The 18,417-nt window shown below is 35.6% G+C and overlaps 1 protein-coding gene across 1 annotated transcript in view; it reads left to right on the top strand.

Moving 5' to 3' along the window:
- The window catches only part of SPOCK3 (SPARC (osteonectin), cwcv and kazal like domains proteoglycan 3), a 167,290-nt gene that overhangs the window by 138,836 nt on the left and 10,037 nt on the right, over window positions 1-18,417 (top strand). Inside the window, exons 7-8 of the mRNA XM_036382411.2 lie at window positions 6,266-6,385; window positions 17,313-17,534. Coding sequence (XP_036238304.1) covers window positions 6,266-6,385; window positions 17,313-17,534 — 342 coding nt within the window. The remainder of the gene's footprint in view (window positions 1-6,265; window positions 6,386-17,312; window positions 17,535-18,417) is intronic.

Below are 18,417 nucleotides of genomic sequence, written 5' to 3'. Positions count from 1 at the left end.
ATATGCATTTGTAAACATTTTGGGTATTTGTGCCCTAACCATGTTTTTTTAAACTCATTAGTTTCTGAATTTTTCCTTACACTTTTGATTAGTGAATTTGTATGGAGACACAGCTGCAGATTACATTTACTTAACCAGCATTCTAATTTTACTGAAGTGGTGGTAGTGTAGTAGAGTTTGCATCTCACTGGCTGTTGATTCTGGGCCAGGGGAATTGAGTTCTGCTGTTACATTACTATATAATGAATTAACTGTCATAGGTTTCTTCAATAGTAGAGAAAAATTTTCCTACCTCTATTGGCCTTACTTTAGGGAAGATACAAATAATTAACTAAATTGGAGTAAGTCTTCCCTCTTGGTCCTCTCTGAAAGGTCTACAGGCAACTGTGCTCTTTTAAAGAACAATATTATGAGATTGACAGTAATGTTAGTGATTAAACATTCAAGAAAAACACACAAGCAAATGGTTAGAGTAAATACAAAGTGGTTTAAAGCATTAGATAACAATCTAAATATGAAAAAAGTAAATTGCTGCAACACAGCCTCAGATCTGTTAGACTTCAGAGGGATCCAATATGATGTAAGATTCTTTTATGCCTGACACTTGCAGAGCAGATTGTAGTTAATTTCTCTTAAAGGGTGATTCTTCAGCCCATTGTTTACTTCTCCTGCCCTTCCATGAGAGAGAAAAGGTGCAAACCAGTAGATAGTCAAAATGAGGAGCAATAATTGTCTATCACAAAAGAAAGGTCCATCAGTCCCTTCTAGGTTCTTTGCATGGTTACCTGCTCTAATGCACTTTTAAAGTCTTTTGTCAGGACAGAATATTTATGATTTCAGAAAATACCTAATTGGAAATGGTAAAATAATAATATACATATTTTTATATTTTCTTTATAAAGAGCATTATTCAGTGATCTTTTTACCTTTGTCTACTATGTTGCAAGGGATTGTGTGTCAAATGCAAAAGTCTTTGCAGGTCTCAGTCAGTCATGATCCTGAAGGTAAGAAAATGTCCAGACTATGTCCCAGAGCTGTGTAGTGCTTTCAGGAATCCTTAAAGCTGAATTACCATACCTTTAGGTTATGGTTTCCTTAAAAGCTTTCACCACTAACACAATTTTTTGGTCTGTCCCTGTTTGATACTTCCCATATCTTTTATTACACGAAATACTGGATTCAATTGAATATACAGAAATATTTGAAAATTATCTTGGAGTATAGCATACTAGAGTGGAACATCTCTTTGCTATCTTCTTTTGTTGTCTGTGTTCATAAATATGCAATTTACAGATTAATAACATCATTTTCATCCTCAGAAATGAATAGTTTGGAATAGCAGAGCACGATGAGAAATGATAGCCAACACTAAAGGTTAGCAGCAGTTAGTAAAGGAAGCTGTATACATTGACTGTCCAGAAAATAAATTAGCAAATTCCACAAGAGGTCTGTAATACTTCTGAGAGACTTAAGAATCAGTATTATCTTACTTAATTGCAATGTCTTTGTAAGTCCACATATTTTAAGTTGAAGACAGTAACTTGGCACGTAAATTGTGTGTGTTGTGGTTACTAGTATTTTTCCTGCACTCAGAAATTATTATTATGTTTAAATGTGAAGTCTTTAAAAACTGTGAGGACACAAAAAGATCAGATTTATTTTATGAAAATGTAATTTATTGAAATCATTTTGCATTTTATGAAGCATTAATCATGTGCAGAATGTCTGTATGGAACATTAATTTGGGCAGTAAGAATAAGCAGCTGCAGTTCCCTGATACGGTATCTGCAGAATTTGTATTAATTATCTCATAAAACAGACTAACCAAAGTAGAAAATTCATTTTGTTTAGTTAAATAGTAAGGAAATCAGAATGCTTTTATTAGTTAATTTCAAGGTATTATCTTCCTGAAATCATTGGCCCTAGAGGTAACAGATGGCTGATGAATATCAGCTTATAGAAATACAAATATATGCATGAACTTTTTCAGTTTAGAGCCTTTTTTTAAAAAAACCAAACCAGTTCTAACTGTACTTCCAGGATGGTAAAAAGATGACTGAAATGACTGTCTCATCCTTTAGTTACAGGTTTGGAGGGATTTTTGTGCTTCTGCCAAATTTATTGGGTTTTGCTAGCACATTTCTTTTTGCCATATGTTACTCTTCCCATTTGTGACAGATGATGCAGAGCTAGAAGTGCTGCTCTATATTGCAGGAATTGTAAGTCACTTGCATGCAATTCTTAGACATTTAGAGTTAGTCACAAGGGTACTAGCCCTTACTCTGGAGGTTGCAATTTTCAGTCCAAGTAATCAGTTCCTCAGGGCTAAATTCCTAAAAAAACCTCTGCAGAATGGCAGGGTACTTGTGGAGTGCTGTCACTGAGTAGTTACATGGGCTATAATGTTCCAGCTTACTATAGTAGGTAATGTCTTTAAAGGCAGCACTGAGTTCTGATAGCAGTTTCAAGATTACTGGATTTTCAGAAGGTTTAAATGCTCATGCTGGAACAGATGAGATGCTCAGCGTTTCCTGTGCAGCCATATGATAGTACATGACTGGTAGGTAATGCTGTCAAAGGGCTTTGGGCTGCATGAGCATCAGCTGTGGACAACTCCTAATAATCCTGCTCACAGCTGATTCAGAATTGCTGCTCTAACCAGGTTTCTGGGTGTCTAGCAATCCTGGACAGATGGCTGCAATCCTCAAGTTACAGCACAGGAAATACTCTTACACTTTTCAGGGAGAACAGTATAGAGCTACAGAACAGTTGATAGTAGTTCCTTTCAAAGAGGGGTTGTCTCTCAAACACTGAGGAACCCTCACATGCGCTGTCTGATGGTCACAGGCCATGAATGACTGGACACTGCCCTGAGCAGCTTGATGTAACTAGACCTACTTTTAGTAGAGGGTAAGACTGAACTACTTCTGGAGGTCCCTTTTAACATATTTTATTAACATATTTATTCTGTGAATCAAACAATATCATATTGGGGTTTTTTTGAGTTCCATGCTTTTGTAAGTCATATGCAGTGATTCTAATATGTTTAAAAAGTTTGAATAGCAAGAAGTCTTGCTTCAGCACGCACTGACTGATCAGTTGCCCATCTCACATGGAGTAATTACTAGTTGACTCTAGAACATGGTGGATGTGTACCCCGTTCTTCAAGTTTTCTAGATACTCTCTTTATGTTTACTTCCTGGTTATTTTATTGTATACATGAATTTGAGTGTAGTTCTGCCTGATTGAATGAGATTTTGTGTGCTGAGGAAGATCATCTGCATAGTGTGCAGTGTGTTTCTTGCCTTTTTTTTTTTCCTAAATAATTTTTTTGATCTTTCACTTAGCAAAAGCTACTCTTGGATATAACAGTATTGCAGTGTGCTCATTATGTCCATGTCCATTCAATACTTACTAAGCTATGGGTAATTTTTTTCTGTGTCTGTGTTTACATAAAAAGGGAGCACTGTTAAAATAACTTACTTTCTCTTATGTCAGGAAGCTAAGGCTGGTTTAAATATGTTAGGGAATTCAGGACATTATGCTAGTGCTAAAACACCTTCTGCATGTCTTTACAGCTTTCAGTAGCACTATTTTTACTTCATTAATTAACTTGAGTTGAAAGGCACTTAAAGAACTCAGGCTGATACAGCATTTTCAAATATTTTACTTCCAATCTGTAAAGTAGTTTCAAATGCCGACATAAATCATAACATTTACTGTATGTGAAAACAGATTGAACAGTTGGTTCCACCTAACATTTAAATAATATTTATCATAAAGTTATATTTGGATTAAGTACCTATAAATTTTCTGATACCTTCATTTTTGCATAGCCATAAGTGTTAATTTTAGAAGACAGTCTCATTGCTTGAAATGACAGCAGACTCCCATAACCTCTGAGCTAGTGACTTCGTATTACCTTGTACTAATTCTCTTAATGGCTACTAAAATTGATTGTAACAGCAGGATTGCCTTGCATTGGCATTATACAAAAACAGAATTACTTCTTGGCAGGTTCCTGAGTGGATTAATGCGATTTAATATGCATTTTTTGATTACTGTCTAACCTTCTACAACCTTTACTGTCTGTCTTTCACCATTAAAGATTCATCTCCCAGTCTATCAGGTTAAATAATAGTCTGAATAGACCAGAATTACCTCATCTTGACCTATTTTAAATTAGTACAGACAAATTTGCACAATCATTTCACTACTCTGTATCTTTACAAGCTCATCACTGGCATGAAAAGTTCCTAAACATTTTTTAGTATGTATCAACTAATTAATATAATTTTTCATCATACAGAATTACCTCGAGCAAGCATGTTTCAATGGCAAGTAGCCTTCTGGTGAATGGATTTTTAGGTTGATCATCTCTGTTACAGCAAAGGAAGTTGAACATGAATATGTTATCTCCTTCCTGATTTGCTTGGCCTTGGCCAGCAGTGGCTCTGTCCTGGAGCCAGCTGACATCAGCTCTGCTGAACATGGAGGAAGCTTCTGGCAGCTTCTCACAGAAGCTACCCCTGCAGCATCCTGCTACCAAAACCTGGCCATAAAAACCAATATACAGCTGTAATGGAAGGAGAAATTAAAGAGGAGCAGAGTGTCCCAAGTTAACAGCTGATTCTTTGTGCTGACCTGTCAGCTGATTGCAAGAGTTGGTACAGGAAGGTGTCACCATAGCAAACATAGGAATCCCTCATGTTTGAATTAGAATATGTAGTCTTGGATCAGGAAACCATTTTCATCTGGTTGTTGTAATACATTTTTTAGTACACATGCCTATTTATCATTATTTTTTCCCCAGTTCCCTATAAATTATCAGAAAAGAAATAGTTCTGTTATGCAATAGAGAAGCACAAATACAATATTTATAAAAACATCAGTCCATAACATATGCAAATATATGGATGGATGAATTGTACTTTGGTCTTTCATTCTTTCATGGATAGAATCAAAGTATCAAGTGGGACTTCAGTAAAGAATAAATAATCCCGTGCTTAAATGCATGCAAGTGTACAGGCATTGATAGTTGTTGACAAAATTATATGTTTCTATCTTATTCCAAAATACAAGTAGGTTTTTCATAGTGTTGTGCAATTTAATGAAGTGCTAAAAAAGCTAAGTCACTAAATGTGTTGGATTGCTACACAATAAAAGAAAAGTAAGCAAACTGGAGATTTATTATGAAGAGTGTCACTGTGAAGCTCAGACAACTTAGGTATGAGCTCTTCAGGTCATGGCTTATTTGGTTACTGGTAGACCTGGAAAGGGATCCCAATTTGGAAATGATAGCTATTGCGAATGGCAGTGGAAAGTATTTTGTTATCTGAGCAGAGATACATTTTTTGTATTTTCTGCTCTTCTCATCTTCCAGACAGTGTTATTTCTTTTGTCTTCCCAAACAAATGGGAAGATGGAGTTCTGGGAGGGATATCTACTTGCTTCAAGCATGCCCTTTCTTTGTCTTCTCACTGAATAATCCTCTTGACTGCACATCTCTTTCTGATACCTACTTCTGTTGGCTTCTGTACAAACTGCCAGTACTTTACAGCACTTCAGCCAGTCTGCTGCTAATCTGCTGCTCTTGGTGCTACAGATGCTCTCTTTGGTCTGGTGTGCTTTTTCTGCCTTTGCTATTTCTGGTCAAAGAATCCATCCTTTCCATCACCAAGTGGCTGTAGAGTCACCTGTTTGCTGTTATGTGCTCACAGGTTTGGCTTGTGAAACTCCATTCGAAGTATAAACTTCCATCATGTTGTTGAAATACTTTTGCTGGCAATCCTAAGTCCTCTTTTCCTTAGCATAGGAAAGCAGGCTAAGTGTTCATGATTATCTGCCTAAATTACACCTCTGACCTCTTCTGGTAGGGCTTGGATTAGTATTGCCTTAATGAACATAGAAATGAAAAGACAAAAAATGTCTTGGGTGTCTCAACCTCATCTGCAGTAAGGTGTAAAAATACCTGTGCTGCAGGTTTATAGTAGTTTGCTAAGGAATTTTTCTATTCCTTGGCAACTGTAATTTTGTAATTCCTTTATACAGCAGGTATTTATTTCTCAGGACATTTGTTGAGTTCTGAAGGCATACCTAAGCAGTGCAGCTGAATTAAATAAATTTTAAAAGCTGTGGAACATATATGTTTGTATTATTATGGTGGGGTTTTGTGGGGGTCGGGGGATTTTTTTTAGCGTAATTTGAAAAGTTCTATTTAGCACCCTGGAAAAAACCTTAAACAACTCTGCATTTTGTTTTTCAGTGTGCAGTGACCTGGAATTCAGGGAAGTTGCAAACAGATTGAGAGACTGGTTTAAGGCACTTCATGAAAGTGGAATTCAGAATAAGAAGACTAGGATTGTTCAGAGGCCTGAAAGAAGCAGTAAGTGATTTCTGTTTGTCTTATTTGATGTTTTCTTTGATCCTTTTCTGTTCATTTGTTTTTCCATTGGTAAGACCTGCCATATTCTCGTGTGCTTTAGATAGACATGCACATATAGTGTACAAAACTATAACTTTGGGCTCTTCTGGAGCTGGTTTCCTATTTATGGCTTAGTACTAATACAAGATACTCACTTCAGACTTTCAATATCATTTGGCAGGACAGCTATCATTCACAATGCTTTCATTTGTGAATGCCATCAAATTAAAAGAAAATAAAGGGGCTTAAATTATGTGTGACCCATCTTTGCTAGTTGATGTCAATGTATGTACTGGTACGGAAAAACAGATGGAAAAGAAGCTTGTAAGTAAAAAGGAATTTTTAAGGTTATACTTGAAATTGGAAAAGACTCAGGAGTACTAATGAAATGGAAACAGTAGGGGCATAATTTGTTTTTAACCCCCTCAAATATTTAAATATAATTTTTTGTTGTGGAAAATAGTTACAATTTAAAATGTAATCATCAAAGGGCTAATTTAGAAGAGCAGTTGAAGTGTGCATTAATAGTTCCAAAAGTAAAGTCCTACTGGGAGGGGAGGGAAATAGGATTTCATAAACCAGAAAGCTCTAGCTTTTATTAGTAAGAAGAACAAGCTATGAATTATTCCAGAGTATGTTTCACAGAACTTAGCCACCACTGGCTTCTTACCTTACTTATTTTACGTTTAGCTTTTTAAATATTTGAGAATTTTTTTAGATTTTGATTGTTTGAATTTGTAGCATTACTTTTTCTTTTACTTTTCAAGAAATCCATTAATTTCACATAATTGGCAATGTCATTTCATTGTGTGATTTTTTTCATGCTAAGAAAATGTGAATAATTCTGTAAAACAGAATGAATTAAAGATGATTCTGTCTTATCTGGGAATAGTTTTCTTAACATTGAGAAAAATTGTTTCTGAGGTACAGTGGTAATACAGTAGTGTGTTGCAGTGTGTCCCATTTGCTCTCACCTATCCCATCTCCCTTAGGTACGCCAACCTTTCCCCCTCCCCCTTTGCCCTCCTGCCTGGCACCTTCCAGCAAGGCGTCGAGTGATTGGCAGATGCCCCCCCAGGCCTGGGCTCATTGGTTTGTCCCAGCGTCCACATCCCCTGACCCTTCCCCTGCTCACACCTGGTTGGCCCTCACCTGTCCGTCCCCTCCCCCTGTCCCCGGGGCTTAAAAAGGACACCAGACCATGCGGTCGGGGTCTCTGCCGTGGGTCTGTCTCTGCCTGTCTGGCTGGAGCTGATACCACATTCAGAAGTCTATCATGCTGCAATAAAACTCTGGATCTAAGCTCCACGGCAGAACCCGCTCCTTTTCTCTTCACTGTCGTCTGAATCTTTTCCACCAAAGGTAAACTGAGTTCCTATTTTACCTGGACTTGTTCTGAGCGCCCAGCTGCAGCACCCAGCCAGCCAAAGGCATCACTGGGGTGAAAAACGCCACAGCTGCCACCTTTGGTCCAGCAGCGAGGCCAGACGAAGCCAGGCAGGACACACCCCGAAACATTCGGGGCTTAATATTTAATAGTAGTGCCACTTTTTATTAGTATTAAAAAAAAAATGACATTTAAACCTATATATTTCCAATTTACATTCTGGTTGGTGCCCATAACCGGCATGTGATCTGCTTCTCATGCAGTAGTGAAAACAATAGAAATAGAAATTTTGCAGTCCTTAAGTAAGAATTTACATTTTTTTTAGCTATAGAGTATCTAATCATGTAGGTTAGTGCATTGCTCAGTTGAAGGTAAACTACTGAAATATCATGTAGGGTCCTGTTTCCTGCTGAATGCTTACTTTGAAATTTGGGCAATGATAAAGGAGCAACTGCAGAGCTGTTAAGTATTATGTCCTGCATAAATAACAAGTCAATATTTCAGGAAATTTGGTTCCATATAATGCAAGAAAGTCAAGTTCATAATTAACGCTTTGAATACAGTGAGATGTAGTGCAAACACAAAATTCCTCAAAGAGTGAGATTTTTCCTTTAGCTTTTTTTCCTTAAGCACACAGGTGGTTTTGATATGACCTGCAATCTCTACTTGAAACAGGCATTTGTACCATGATGTGTATGTGGACATAATACAGTCATATTTGTTATGTCACCAGTTTGTTTGCAGATTTTTACTTTACAATAGCAAGCAAAGACTATATTTAGACTTAAGAGCCAAGATTTTAATATGTGAGGCTAAAAATGCAAGAATCTTACGGATTTTTGGACACTCAATTTTGGAAGCCTTCAAAGTCATAACATTCTCTCTTCTAGCATTGTACAGAATCTGCACATATTGTAGGAGGTACGTGAAATTTTAGGCACAATTTAGATTGCATGCTATTCTACCATTTTTAGAGAGATAGAATCAAGAATTGATTTGGATGGCTAAGAATAGTTTTTGCAAGACTCTTTTTCATCAACATGTAAAAGATTACAGTCTCTGTGGAAAATTCTGTTTCCTGCATATTACTGACTTTCAGTTACATATCAACATCATTCTGTCATAAATGTTTGACTTAGGTTTTTATCATGGTACCAGAATTTGGAATGTTGTACTAAGTATTAATTTATTACTGCTTCTAAATTTGTTCAAAGTTTGATGATGGGCTTTGAGATGTTTATTTTCTTTTTACTAAAATAAAACAAATCAAGTTTTACAAAATGGTTACATGTGAGGCATTCAGTTTGTCCTAAATGTTCTGAATATTTTCTTCTTTTTCTTTTCAAAAAAGAGGTATTCAACAAATGCCTCCATTGTTTCACATTTGAACAGTAACTGTTCAGTGGGTCATGTTTCAGTACTGTGGTCAGTTACTCAAATTGGATATAGCTAATTGTGAAAAAATACTGGGTTTAGATATTAAAATCCTATTTGTGCAGTATTGATTTTATAAATAGCCAATATTTATATGTAATAATTTGCAATAATTTGACAGACTACTGTGGGAAGGCAGTCCATCTATAGACAGGAAGCAATTGAATGAGTGTATGTTCAGTAGTAGTTTTTTTTCACTTGTAGATTTGGGAATGTACAATTTTTTTTAAAACTGGTTTTACTAGTGCTGTATTTTTTTCCTGTTGTGTCAATTTCTGTACTTCAAAATTTCTTATTTAAGACAGCAAAATACATACTGCGTTTTATGAGAAATGAACGTCTGTTGTTTAGAAGAAAATATTGTGTCATTATTTTATGTGTTTACATAAAATAATGATTACAGTTTTTACACTTAAAGTGTTTACACTTTTTTATGTGTTTACAGGCATATGTCCCTGTAAACACATAAAAACCCATGAAATATAACAACCATTTAACATAGTAATGTCCTTTCTAATACCATTTAAAAGTTCTTAAAACTGTTCTTGCAGAGCAAAGTTCTCAAGTAATGTCCCTCAATGTCTGTTTCCAAAGTCATAAGAGGTCCAAGACATCAGGCCTGTTGGTATCTAAGTATATCAAGGCATCCAGCCATATTGATATCTTAGTGTACCAGGGCTGTCCAGTCCCTGTTTTGGAGATGCCTGAAAGCTACAGCTACAAATAAAACTTGCAAAGAGCTTCTTATCATGCATAGTGTCTTTACACCTAGCCCATGAGACTTGATGGTCTGAGCAGACCCTTTCAGAGTCCCATGTAACAGATCCCTGGAGTTGTTCAGCTCCCTTGGGGAGTTAAAAATCTGTTTTGTCACCCTTCTCCCCTAGGCTTTCCTGTATTCTTATCATGAAGTTCCTTCCTCACTGAAAAACCATTCTGCATTCAAAGAAGCAGTTTGTGGCATCATCTCTGGTTGTCTGTTTGTATATAGCTTTTTTTTCATATTCCAATCACTCTGGTGGCATTTAGTATGGGATATATTAAAAGACTTGAGCACAGTCCTTCTGACCAAGGCAGATGTGGTTAAAGTTTGGAGTTGCTCTAGTTATTAAATTATCCACTTTGTTCCCTACAATCATTAATATACCTAAACAAACCAAACAGTAGTGTTCTGCTAGAGCCATCAATATGCTGCTAAAAAGTTAAAAATGTCAGGTGCCTATATTGCTGTGTTTTTAGAAGAGTAAGGTAATTTTGTCTTACTTAAACTTTTTTCCAAAGCAGAATGTAATTGAGAGTAGGATGTTTCAAAAAATAATAGGGTATTATTTCCAAAATCTCTTTTGGGTTCAGATGTGGTCAAATGTAATATATCTAAAAGTATCAATAATATAGATGCTACATATACACTTAAATCTTTTCCTCAGGCCATTTATGGTGTAAATAGATGACAAAAAGGGGAAAAGCATGTTTGACCCCCATACTACAATGATACCCCCATTATTTTTCACTTGTGGGTCAGAATATGCAGAGTTAAAAAATCAAGTGGCATTTTATATAACTTTAAAATCCATTGAAATATTCATTCTATTTCTATATTAATTTTGTGTTCTAGAACACAAAATTAGTGCATCATATGTAAAGCACAAACAATACCATAGTCCCACAGATATTTCTGCTAACAGGCAGTCTATTTCTGAATAATACTTGTGCACCTTCTTGTGTTAGAATATGAAAAGCCTGAGGCCAAAAGTAATAAAAGAGAATCTTCTTATGGTTTGGAAATATCATTATTTGAAGTCTAATACATTAATAATTTTGAAAATAACTTTAAAAATCAAGAATTCTGAAAGAAAATTAATTTTAAGTGGCTTTTCTGGAACTAGTATAGGAAGATACTATTACAGTAAAATTAACAAATTTCCATACAAAATTATGGGAGGAAAAGACTCATTTTGTAAAGAAAAGTAAATAAAATAAGCAACTTCCAATTTTTGCTTGAAGATTTTCATTTCATTCTGACTATTGTAAATTCCTTACTTATGAAGAGACAAACTGATACTATGCAGTGCTAAATTATATTTCCCTGATCTTCACTGCCAAAGCATATTTGAAAACCATGAGGTGCAGATAGAACTCATGAGAACAATTGGGTTTTCCTTACTCCTAGAGTAAGGAAAGAATTCCTAGGATTGTGATGTTAAACAGTATTTTGGTGTCTTCACAACACTGATGGCTTGAGAATTTGTCTAATTCCTGAGATTATTTCAGAAAATGTTCCATAAAGCTGAACTGCAGAGTTGAACAGGCTGCCAACCTTGAACCATAGTTCTAGTTTGCTAGAAAGGAAAAGTCCTTCCAGTGAATTTCTGCATGTGTCAGGGTAGCTCATGCAAAGGCATCCTCAATGGAAGAGTCTGGAAGAAGAAATCCAGCCTAGAATTAATTCTGAACAGGAATTTTAATGAATACATCTCTACTTAAATTTAATTCTCTAAATGTACCACATCGGGTGTTGCTGGCTGAAATTGGTTTTGACTCAATCTTTTGTACTCAACTATCCTTATATACAGTGAAACATGTGGGTCTTTATTATTTTATTTTGTTTTCAGTTATCTGCTTTCCTCTAACAGTCACTGCTGTTAATAAAATGGTAAGTCTGGTGTCCCAAGTAACAAATTTCATCTGATCCATCAATCTATTAGGAAACATAGTTTCTAGGAAAAGGATTAGTGTTGCTTTCCCACCCCCGCCCCCACATCCATATAAAATTCTTTAAAACACCGGAAGAGACTTCAGAATGCAAACTTTCACAGGAGTGTTGCAGTTGTACTTTATTTCTTTCCTCTTGTACCTTTTGTTGTGACATGAGAGTCAGTGTTCCTAGGTTTATCAAAATACCTTTGGTACCTTCCCCATGTTCCCCAGGGCCAGGAATTGGCCTTTGGTGATTCTTATGGGTCCCTTCCAGCTCAGGATATTCTGGGATTCTGTGTCCTGCCCTAACCTGGGCTCTGCTCGTGTCTGTGTAACCACAGTCATCAGGAATGTTTTACAGCCTGAGACAGGGGACACAATTATGCCTGATTCTGTCTCCTGGCTCTTGTGGAGCCAGATGAAGCTCACCAAGATCACCACTTTTGTGATCAAGTACAAAAGCATTCACCGCTGCTTTGTCCTCTTTATTTTAGTCTTTCCTGCTGTGCTCTGTCCTGATTGCATTAGGAAGGGAAACCTTTTCCCAGCTTGTGCACAGTAGGTCTCAGCTGTGAGATGCTGTTCACTGAAGGTTTTCTACTAACATTACAAAAGAAAACTTTCTTGCTGTGCAGCTTGCACACTGAACAGGTAAAATGGATGGTCTAGATACCAGCCAGGAGTCTGGCAAAGAGAGCATGTGTGTTTATTCACATGTGTGATTTGCCTGAGACTTTTATTGTTTCAGACAGCACACTGGTATTGGAAAAAAATTGTGCATTTCTTGGCACATTAGATAAATATTTCTATATAATGCAATATGTGAGCCCTGTGAGTGTATATGCTGTTCTGATTTCCACATGGTTTCAGAAGTTGTCTTCCTCAATGTACACATTTCTTATGTGCTTAATAAGCAGGCAAATGGTAGTCTTGCCTTGGAAAGCGGGTAAGAGTTGAAATTCTCCCCAGAGAAATAAGCAGAAAGAGGAGCATTTCTGTTAGTTCCTTTTGAGCAAATGTTTTGAATGCCCAGTATGTAAGCCATGGAGGAAGGTTATATTTCTTAATAGCATTTCCCTTGGGATTGTTTTGACCAGGAAAAGAGTATGAGCTGGTACATTTTTTAGATAGTGTTCAGAAATAGCTGCATAAAAGTTCACTTCATTATGGTATATGGAAATAGATTTTGAGTAAGTGGTTAAAATAAAAATCATCTTTCATAATTTAGTCATCTGAGCAGCAGTTTTTGCACTCCTTGGCATAATGTCCTGCTACTTAATCATCAAGAATAAATTACTATCATTCAATTATACTAATTATTCCTTAGGTTCTGCTTATTGCTTTCTGTTCCAACTGTGAAAAATGTGTCAAACCAGCATTCTAGGTGGTGTTCCAAGTGATAATATATGTAGTATGTGGTTTGGGCAGTAATTTCCTAGGTCTCGGTCACCGGGTGATTTTTTGTTTCTTAGTTCTGTATCAGCTGATGCCTTCATGTGTCAAACCATGTTAGCAGATATTGAACTCTAGATATGAACATCAAGGCTTTTCTGACTCTTTTACCCAAGTATATCACCTTCAAGATGTATTATTTCATCAATATTATAATAGAGGAAGCAAGTCATTGTTGAGAGAAAGTACTTCTGATAATTTTAAGTTTGGACAGTTCAGTAAAAGTTCTTTTAAAATGAGCCAAGAATTTTAGCACTATAATCTCTAAAAGAGTTGGTAATGTGTATATAGACCTGAAGTGATGATCTTTTTGTGGTGTAGTACCTCTGGATGAGGAGGAGTGCTCTATTTTATATCAAACAAAGCTGCTTCTATCTCTATAAACACCTGACTGGTTTACCTCTGAAATACTTGAGCCATTTTTATTTATTTTATTTGTTTGAGCAAAACTAATATTTTACTTAGGTTTCAGACATTTCTCTATTGCAGTGACTGATGGTTGTGAAAGACTTTTGGCTTGATCAAACAAGACCAATGAAAACTAAGAAAAAATGTGATTTTTCTCTATTTACCACACTAAAATTGTATATACTAGACAAGAGGAAGAACAAAAAACTAGTAATAAAAACAAATATTCCTGGACTGTAAATGAGAATACAAACTACTTCAGAGTTGAATTCTAAAAAAGAAACATAAATACTTTCAAGATAAAACATAATCACTTTTAGAAGTTATTAAATCATACAGTTATTTAGTAGAAAGACTCCATGATCCACAGTTTTTTCCTCCAGTATCTGATGCTATTTAGCAGATAGGTTATGAGAGTTTTAATAAATGTAAGCTTTTCTTACATAAAATATTATTGTTTGAAGTAGGTTTATTAGTTCTGGTGTACCAAAATAATATATTCCTATCCTCTTGGAAGAGTATGTCATGAATATCAGACTTGATACTCTATATTTAAATAATCAGCTGTAGTTACGTTGAACTTTCACAGGATTTATTGAAAATATTAGAACATAATAACACTTTTCTGGTGCTATCCTGTTGGTATCAGTGATCTGTAATAAAATGATCTGCCTTTTAATTATATTGCTGACTCCAATGCAAATTTTTTAATTGCAAGCTTTGTCCTTAATTATGCAACATGTAAAAGAGAAGATGCTGGTGGGACATCACTTTTTAAAAAATCTAAAAGCTATATAGAAAGAAGTGAGAAAAAAAATTGAGGAATGGAAGCAAAGGATGAGCTCCAGTCACAGGCTAATGATAGTTAAGGAAATCAAGAAAAAGACAGGGAAAAAATTTTGTGCAGTTGTACAATATTGTTCCAACCTTAATTTAGTGCTGTGTACACCTTTGAAATGTTCATTTCTCTTTCACTGTTCTTCAAATAAATTTATTTCTTCTTAGAGGAGAATTTGAAACTGACTGAGGAGAATTAGAGGAGAATTTGAAACTGACTGAGGAGCTGGACTCGATCATTGTGGGTCTCCTCCAACTTAGCTTATTCTGTCAAATAAGCAGATGTTGGGAAGGTTTCTGCTTTTTCTTAGTATAGTTTATTAAAAACATAAAACTGTCTTTGAGTATCCTAAAATACAAATATTTTACAATGTGATCTTTGCCAACATGAACCACAGATGCTAATTTAAAAATATTTTGTCCCAAGCTGAAGGTGATGCCTCTTTCAATAAACTTAAGCTGGAATCTCCACACACAGATGTATTGTCTTCAATTACTTTGACCCACAAAGTCTATCCTTAAATACACCTTTAAAGTGTCTTTTATCCTCAAGTCCCTTCTAGTTGGCATCTTACTAATTAAAATCATAGTTGCTCTATTTCTGCCCTGTCTATTAGATTTGGGTGAGCTGGCCAGAGTGCTAAATTCAGAAAAAATTTGTGAGTGCAAGAATAATTTCTCCTGTCATGCAGGTGCACAAAAGGCAGGATAGGCAGAAGTATGTTTCATGTTGACCTCTTTGGTAACCAAGGTCATGAGGAGCTAAAAGCAGAATTAAGAGAGAAAGTGTTAAGAGGCCTTCAGGAACAGAACCTAACAGGTAAATAATGTTACACTGAACATTAATCCTTAGAAAAAAATGTTTTAAGATGGAGGAATCTTCCAGATTTTTTCTAATCAGAGACACCTTTGAATAATTCTGATACCTTTTACAGATGAGGTTGCATAAGACATTTACTCTATATCCTTATTCATTCAGTTGGGTCCTGTATCTCACTGCTCTTTGTAATCCACAGAAAAAATAGTAAGTTTTGTGCTGATGTTTTATCAGGGGCTGAAGACAAAGGAAAAGAGATCTTTGGCTGAATGCTGGGGTATGTTTTTAAATTGTGTTAAATACATGAAAACTTCATAAATAGGAAATGGCTCGCTTAAATTTTTTTGCTTTGTTTTTGTCTTCTTTCTATCAAACAAAAATCATAATTAATGCAACAGATCATCAGGGAACTAGCAAAAGCGAGATCACCCTGATGAAAAATCATAGTTAATTTAAAATTTCTGAGGAAAGGGTTTTTATGTGTTTGTCTGACTTGCACAGGGAGTTTTGATGGTATCAGATTTCTTTTCCTTTCTGAAATGGTCATTCTACCACAGAATAGGCATTTCCACATATAGGTATCTATCTAAAAGGACATCTAATGACTTCTAAATGCAATTACTGGATTAAACCTGTTTTGCAGTATAGAAGCACTTTTCTGATTTCTTTACCGTTGTCAGAACAAAAAAGGCAGACAGGCTTGATTTTCAACACCAGTAGAAACTGGGAATTCCTGTGGGCTCTCATGTCAACTTTTCTATAGCCATCTCTACCAATCACATTTTTTAGTGCTCAGTTTTAACTTAAAGAAGAATTAACTTTTGAGAAGAATTATGTTTAGTAGCACTAAATCTTGCTCTGTATTAGGGTGTGTACTCAACTGCCTGGCCACACGGGCCTGTGGCATGATCCACAGGGCATGAAGCAGAAAAAGTGTGTGTTTGTATCATCTGCAGGTCACAGCTTCGACACAGGCAAGAGGCTTGGTGGTTTCTGCATTTCCCTTTCATGTCCATAGGCAAGTCTGCATGTACTTTAAAGTTTATGCAGGAAACATAAATAGGAGGTGTGAGGTCTGGCTACAGGAATAATTAACTCAGCCTGTTCCATTTGGCCATTTTTTCAAGCAGTGTTTTAGGAAGATGGAAGTTGTATAGGTAAGTATGATACTAGTAGCTTGCTGCTGTTAGCAATCATCTTTTACATGGCCTCCTTCAAGACAGAAAGTACACCATTTAAAGATAAAATACAGTTTTCAAAGCATTGCTGAGACTGACTATTATGTTAGTTTTTCATAGATATAAATGTATGTTATCAGAACAAAAAAATAAAAAAAAATCCAAGCAGGGATTCCAAGAAGTTACCCGGAATTTATTCTCTTCTTAGTTCTGTAAACTTTGCAAACCACTTAATTTTCATTCTCCTGATTTGTAATATCACTTAAATTCCTCATTAGTTTTTTTTCCAGGAAATGATTATCCGTCATTTATTACTGTACATAATGTGTGTGCTATATATATAACATTTGACATGAAAACTCATATTTCTAAATGTTTTGAGGCTGACTCTAGGATTGATTTTTTTAGCAGATTAATTTAGTGTCTTTAAAATTGAATCTGACATATAATTTCTATGTGCATTTCAATAGCATATACTATTTGTGTCAGCTATGTACCACCAGAGCTATTTCCATGATGCAGCATTCTTTTGTGGTGGCTGCAGCAGCTTTCCTCCTATATAATTTAAAATTATTTCCTTCTATATAATTAATTATTTCCTCCTATATAATATAAAATAAGCAGCTGCTCCAGCTTTCCTCCTATATAATTTTTGATTATTTTTGTTTTGTCTCTTAGGATTTGATACCAGCATTTTGCCAATTTGCAAAGACTCCCTGGGCTGGATGTTTAATAGGCTGGATACGAACTATGATCTGTTGTTGGACCAGTCAGAACTTGGAAGCATTTACCTTGACAAGAACGAGCCATGCACCAGGGCATTCTTCAATTCTTGTGACACATACAAAGACAGTTTGATATCTAACAATGAGTGGTGCTACTGCTTCCAAAGACAGCAAGGTAAGAGATGAGATCAACCTGCATATGTGTATGTCTGACCTTTTTGTTGGGCTTTATCTTTTTTTTAACATACTAAGAAGTTTACAGTGAACTACAAGTCTTAAATGCTGTGCAATGAATTTGTGTTAAGGTTTGTGACATATGGTGAATACCTAAAATGAAATAAAAAACCCCAAACAAACAAAGTAGCCAAATGACTCAAGCTAAATAGAAAGGCTTGCTAGAAATTCAAGGATTCTAAATAAAGTGCAACACTGCCACTAATGCTCTTACAGCTATATTGTTCCTCGTGCCAAAATTTAGTATGTATGTGGAGGGAAAGAGGTGAAAATAAAGAACAGTTTACTGAAATTATTTCTTTCCCAGTCTACTTTGCCTATATTATAAAATAAACTTTTTTATTACTAATGTAGGGTATCTTAATGTTCAGTGAGCCTAGTAAAATAGCTGAATGAACATTATGGATAAAGTTATTTCCAGGCATTTAGACCTAAACCCAGTTGGTTTTTATTGCCTAATTGAATCTCTTGTTAATGTCCTGATGTGATTTTGGTTAGACAAATAAACACAACCTATAGCCATTATTTTCCTGAGGAATATATAACAATTTTAGTCATAGGTGAAGCATCATGTAAATTATATAGTCAAGCTAGTTGTAATGTATCAAGGAATTCACTCATTGAATATTGTCTGCAATTGGTCAGAATAACCCCTGCATTTTCCTTACTAACATGAGGGAGTTTTTCTAAAGGATAAACAGCAACTAGGCTTCAAATTTCTACTGCTGATAGAGGAGATAAAACTGATTTGGTGGAAAGTCTGCTTAGCTAATTCAGCGTTTTTTAAAGTTTTAGTATCAGTTTTTAATTCTCACTTGTACCCT

Source organism: Molothrus ater, chromosome 4 (genome assembly GCF_012460135.2).
Source record: "Molothrus ater isolate BHLD 08-10-18 breed brown headed cowbird chromosome 4, BPBGC_Mater_1.1, whole genome shotgun sequence".
Taxonomy (NCBI): domain Eukaryota; kingdom Metazoa; phylum Chordata; class Aves; order Passeriformes; family Icteridae; genus Molothrus; species Molothrus ater.
Note: the sequence above shows the minus strand (reverse complement) of the source record. Positions and strands in the feature narration are given on the sequence as shown.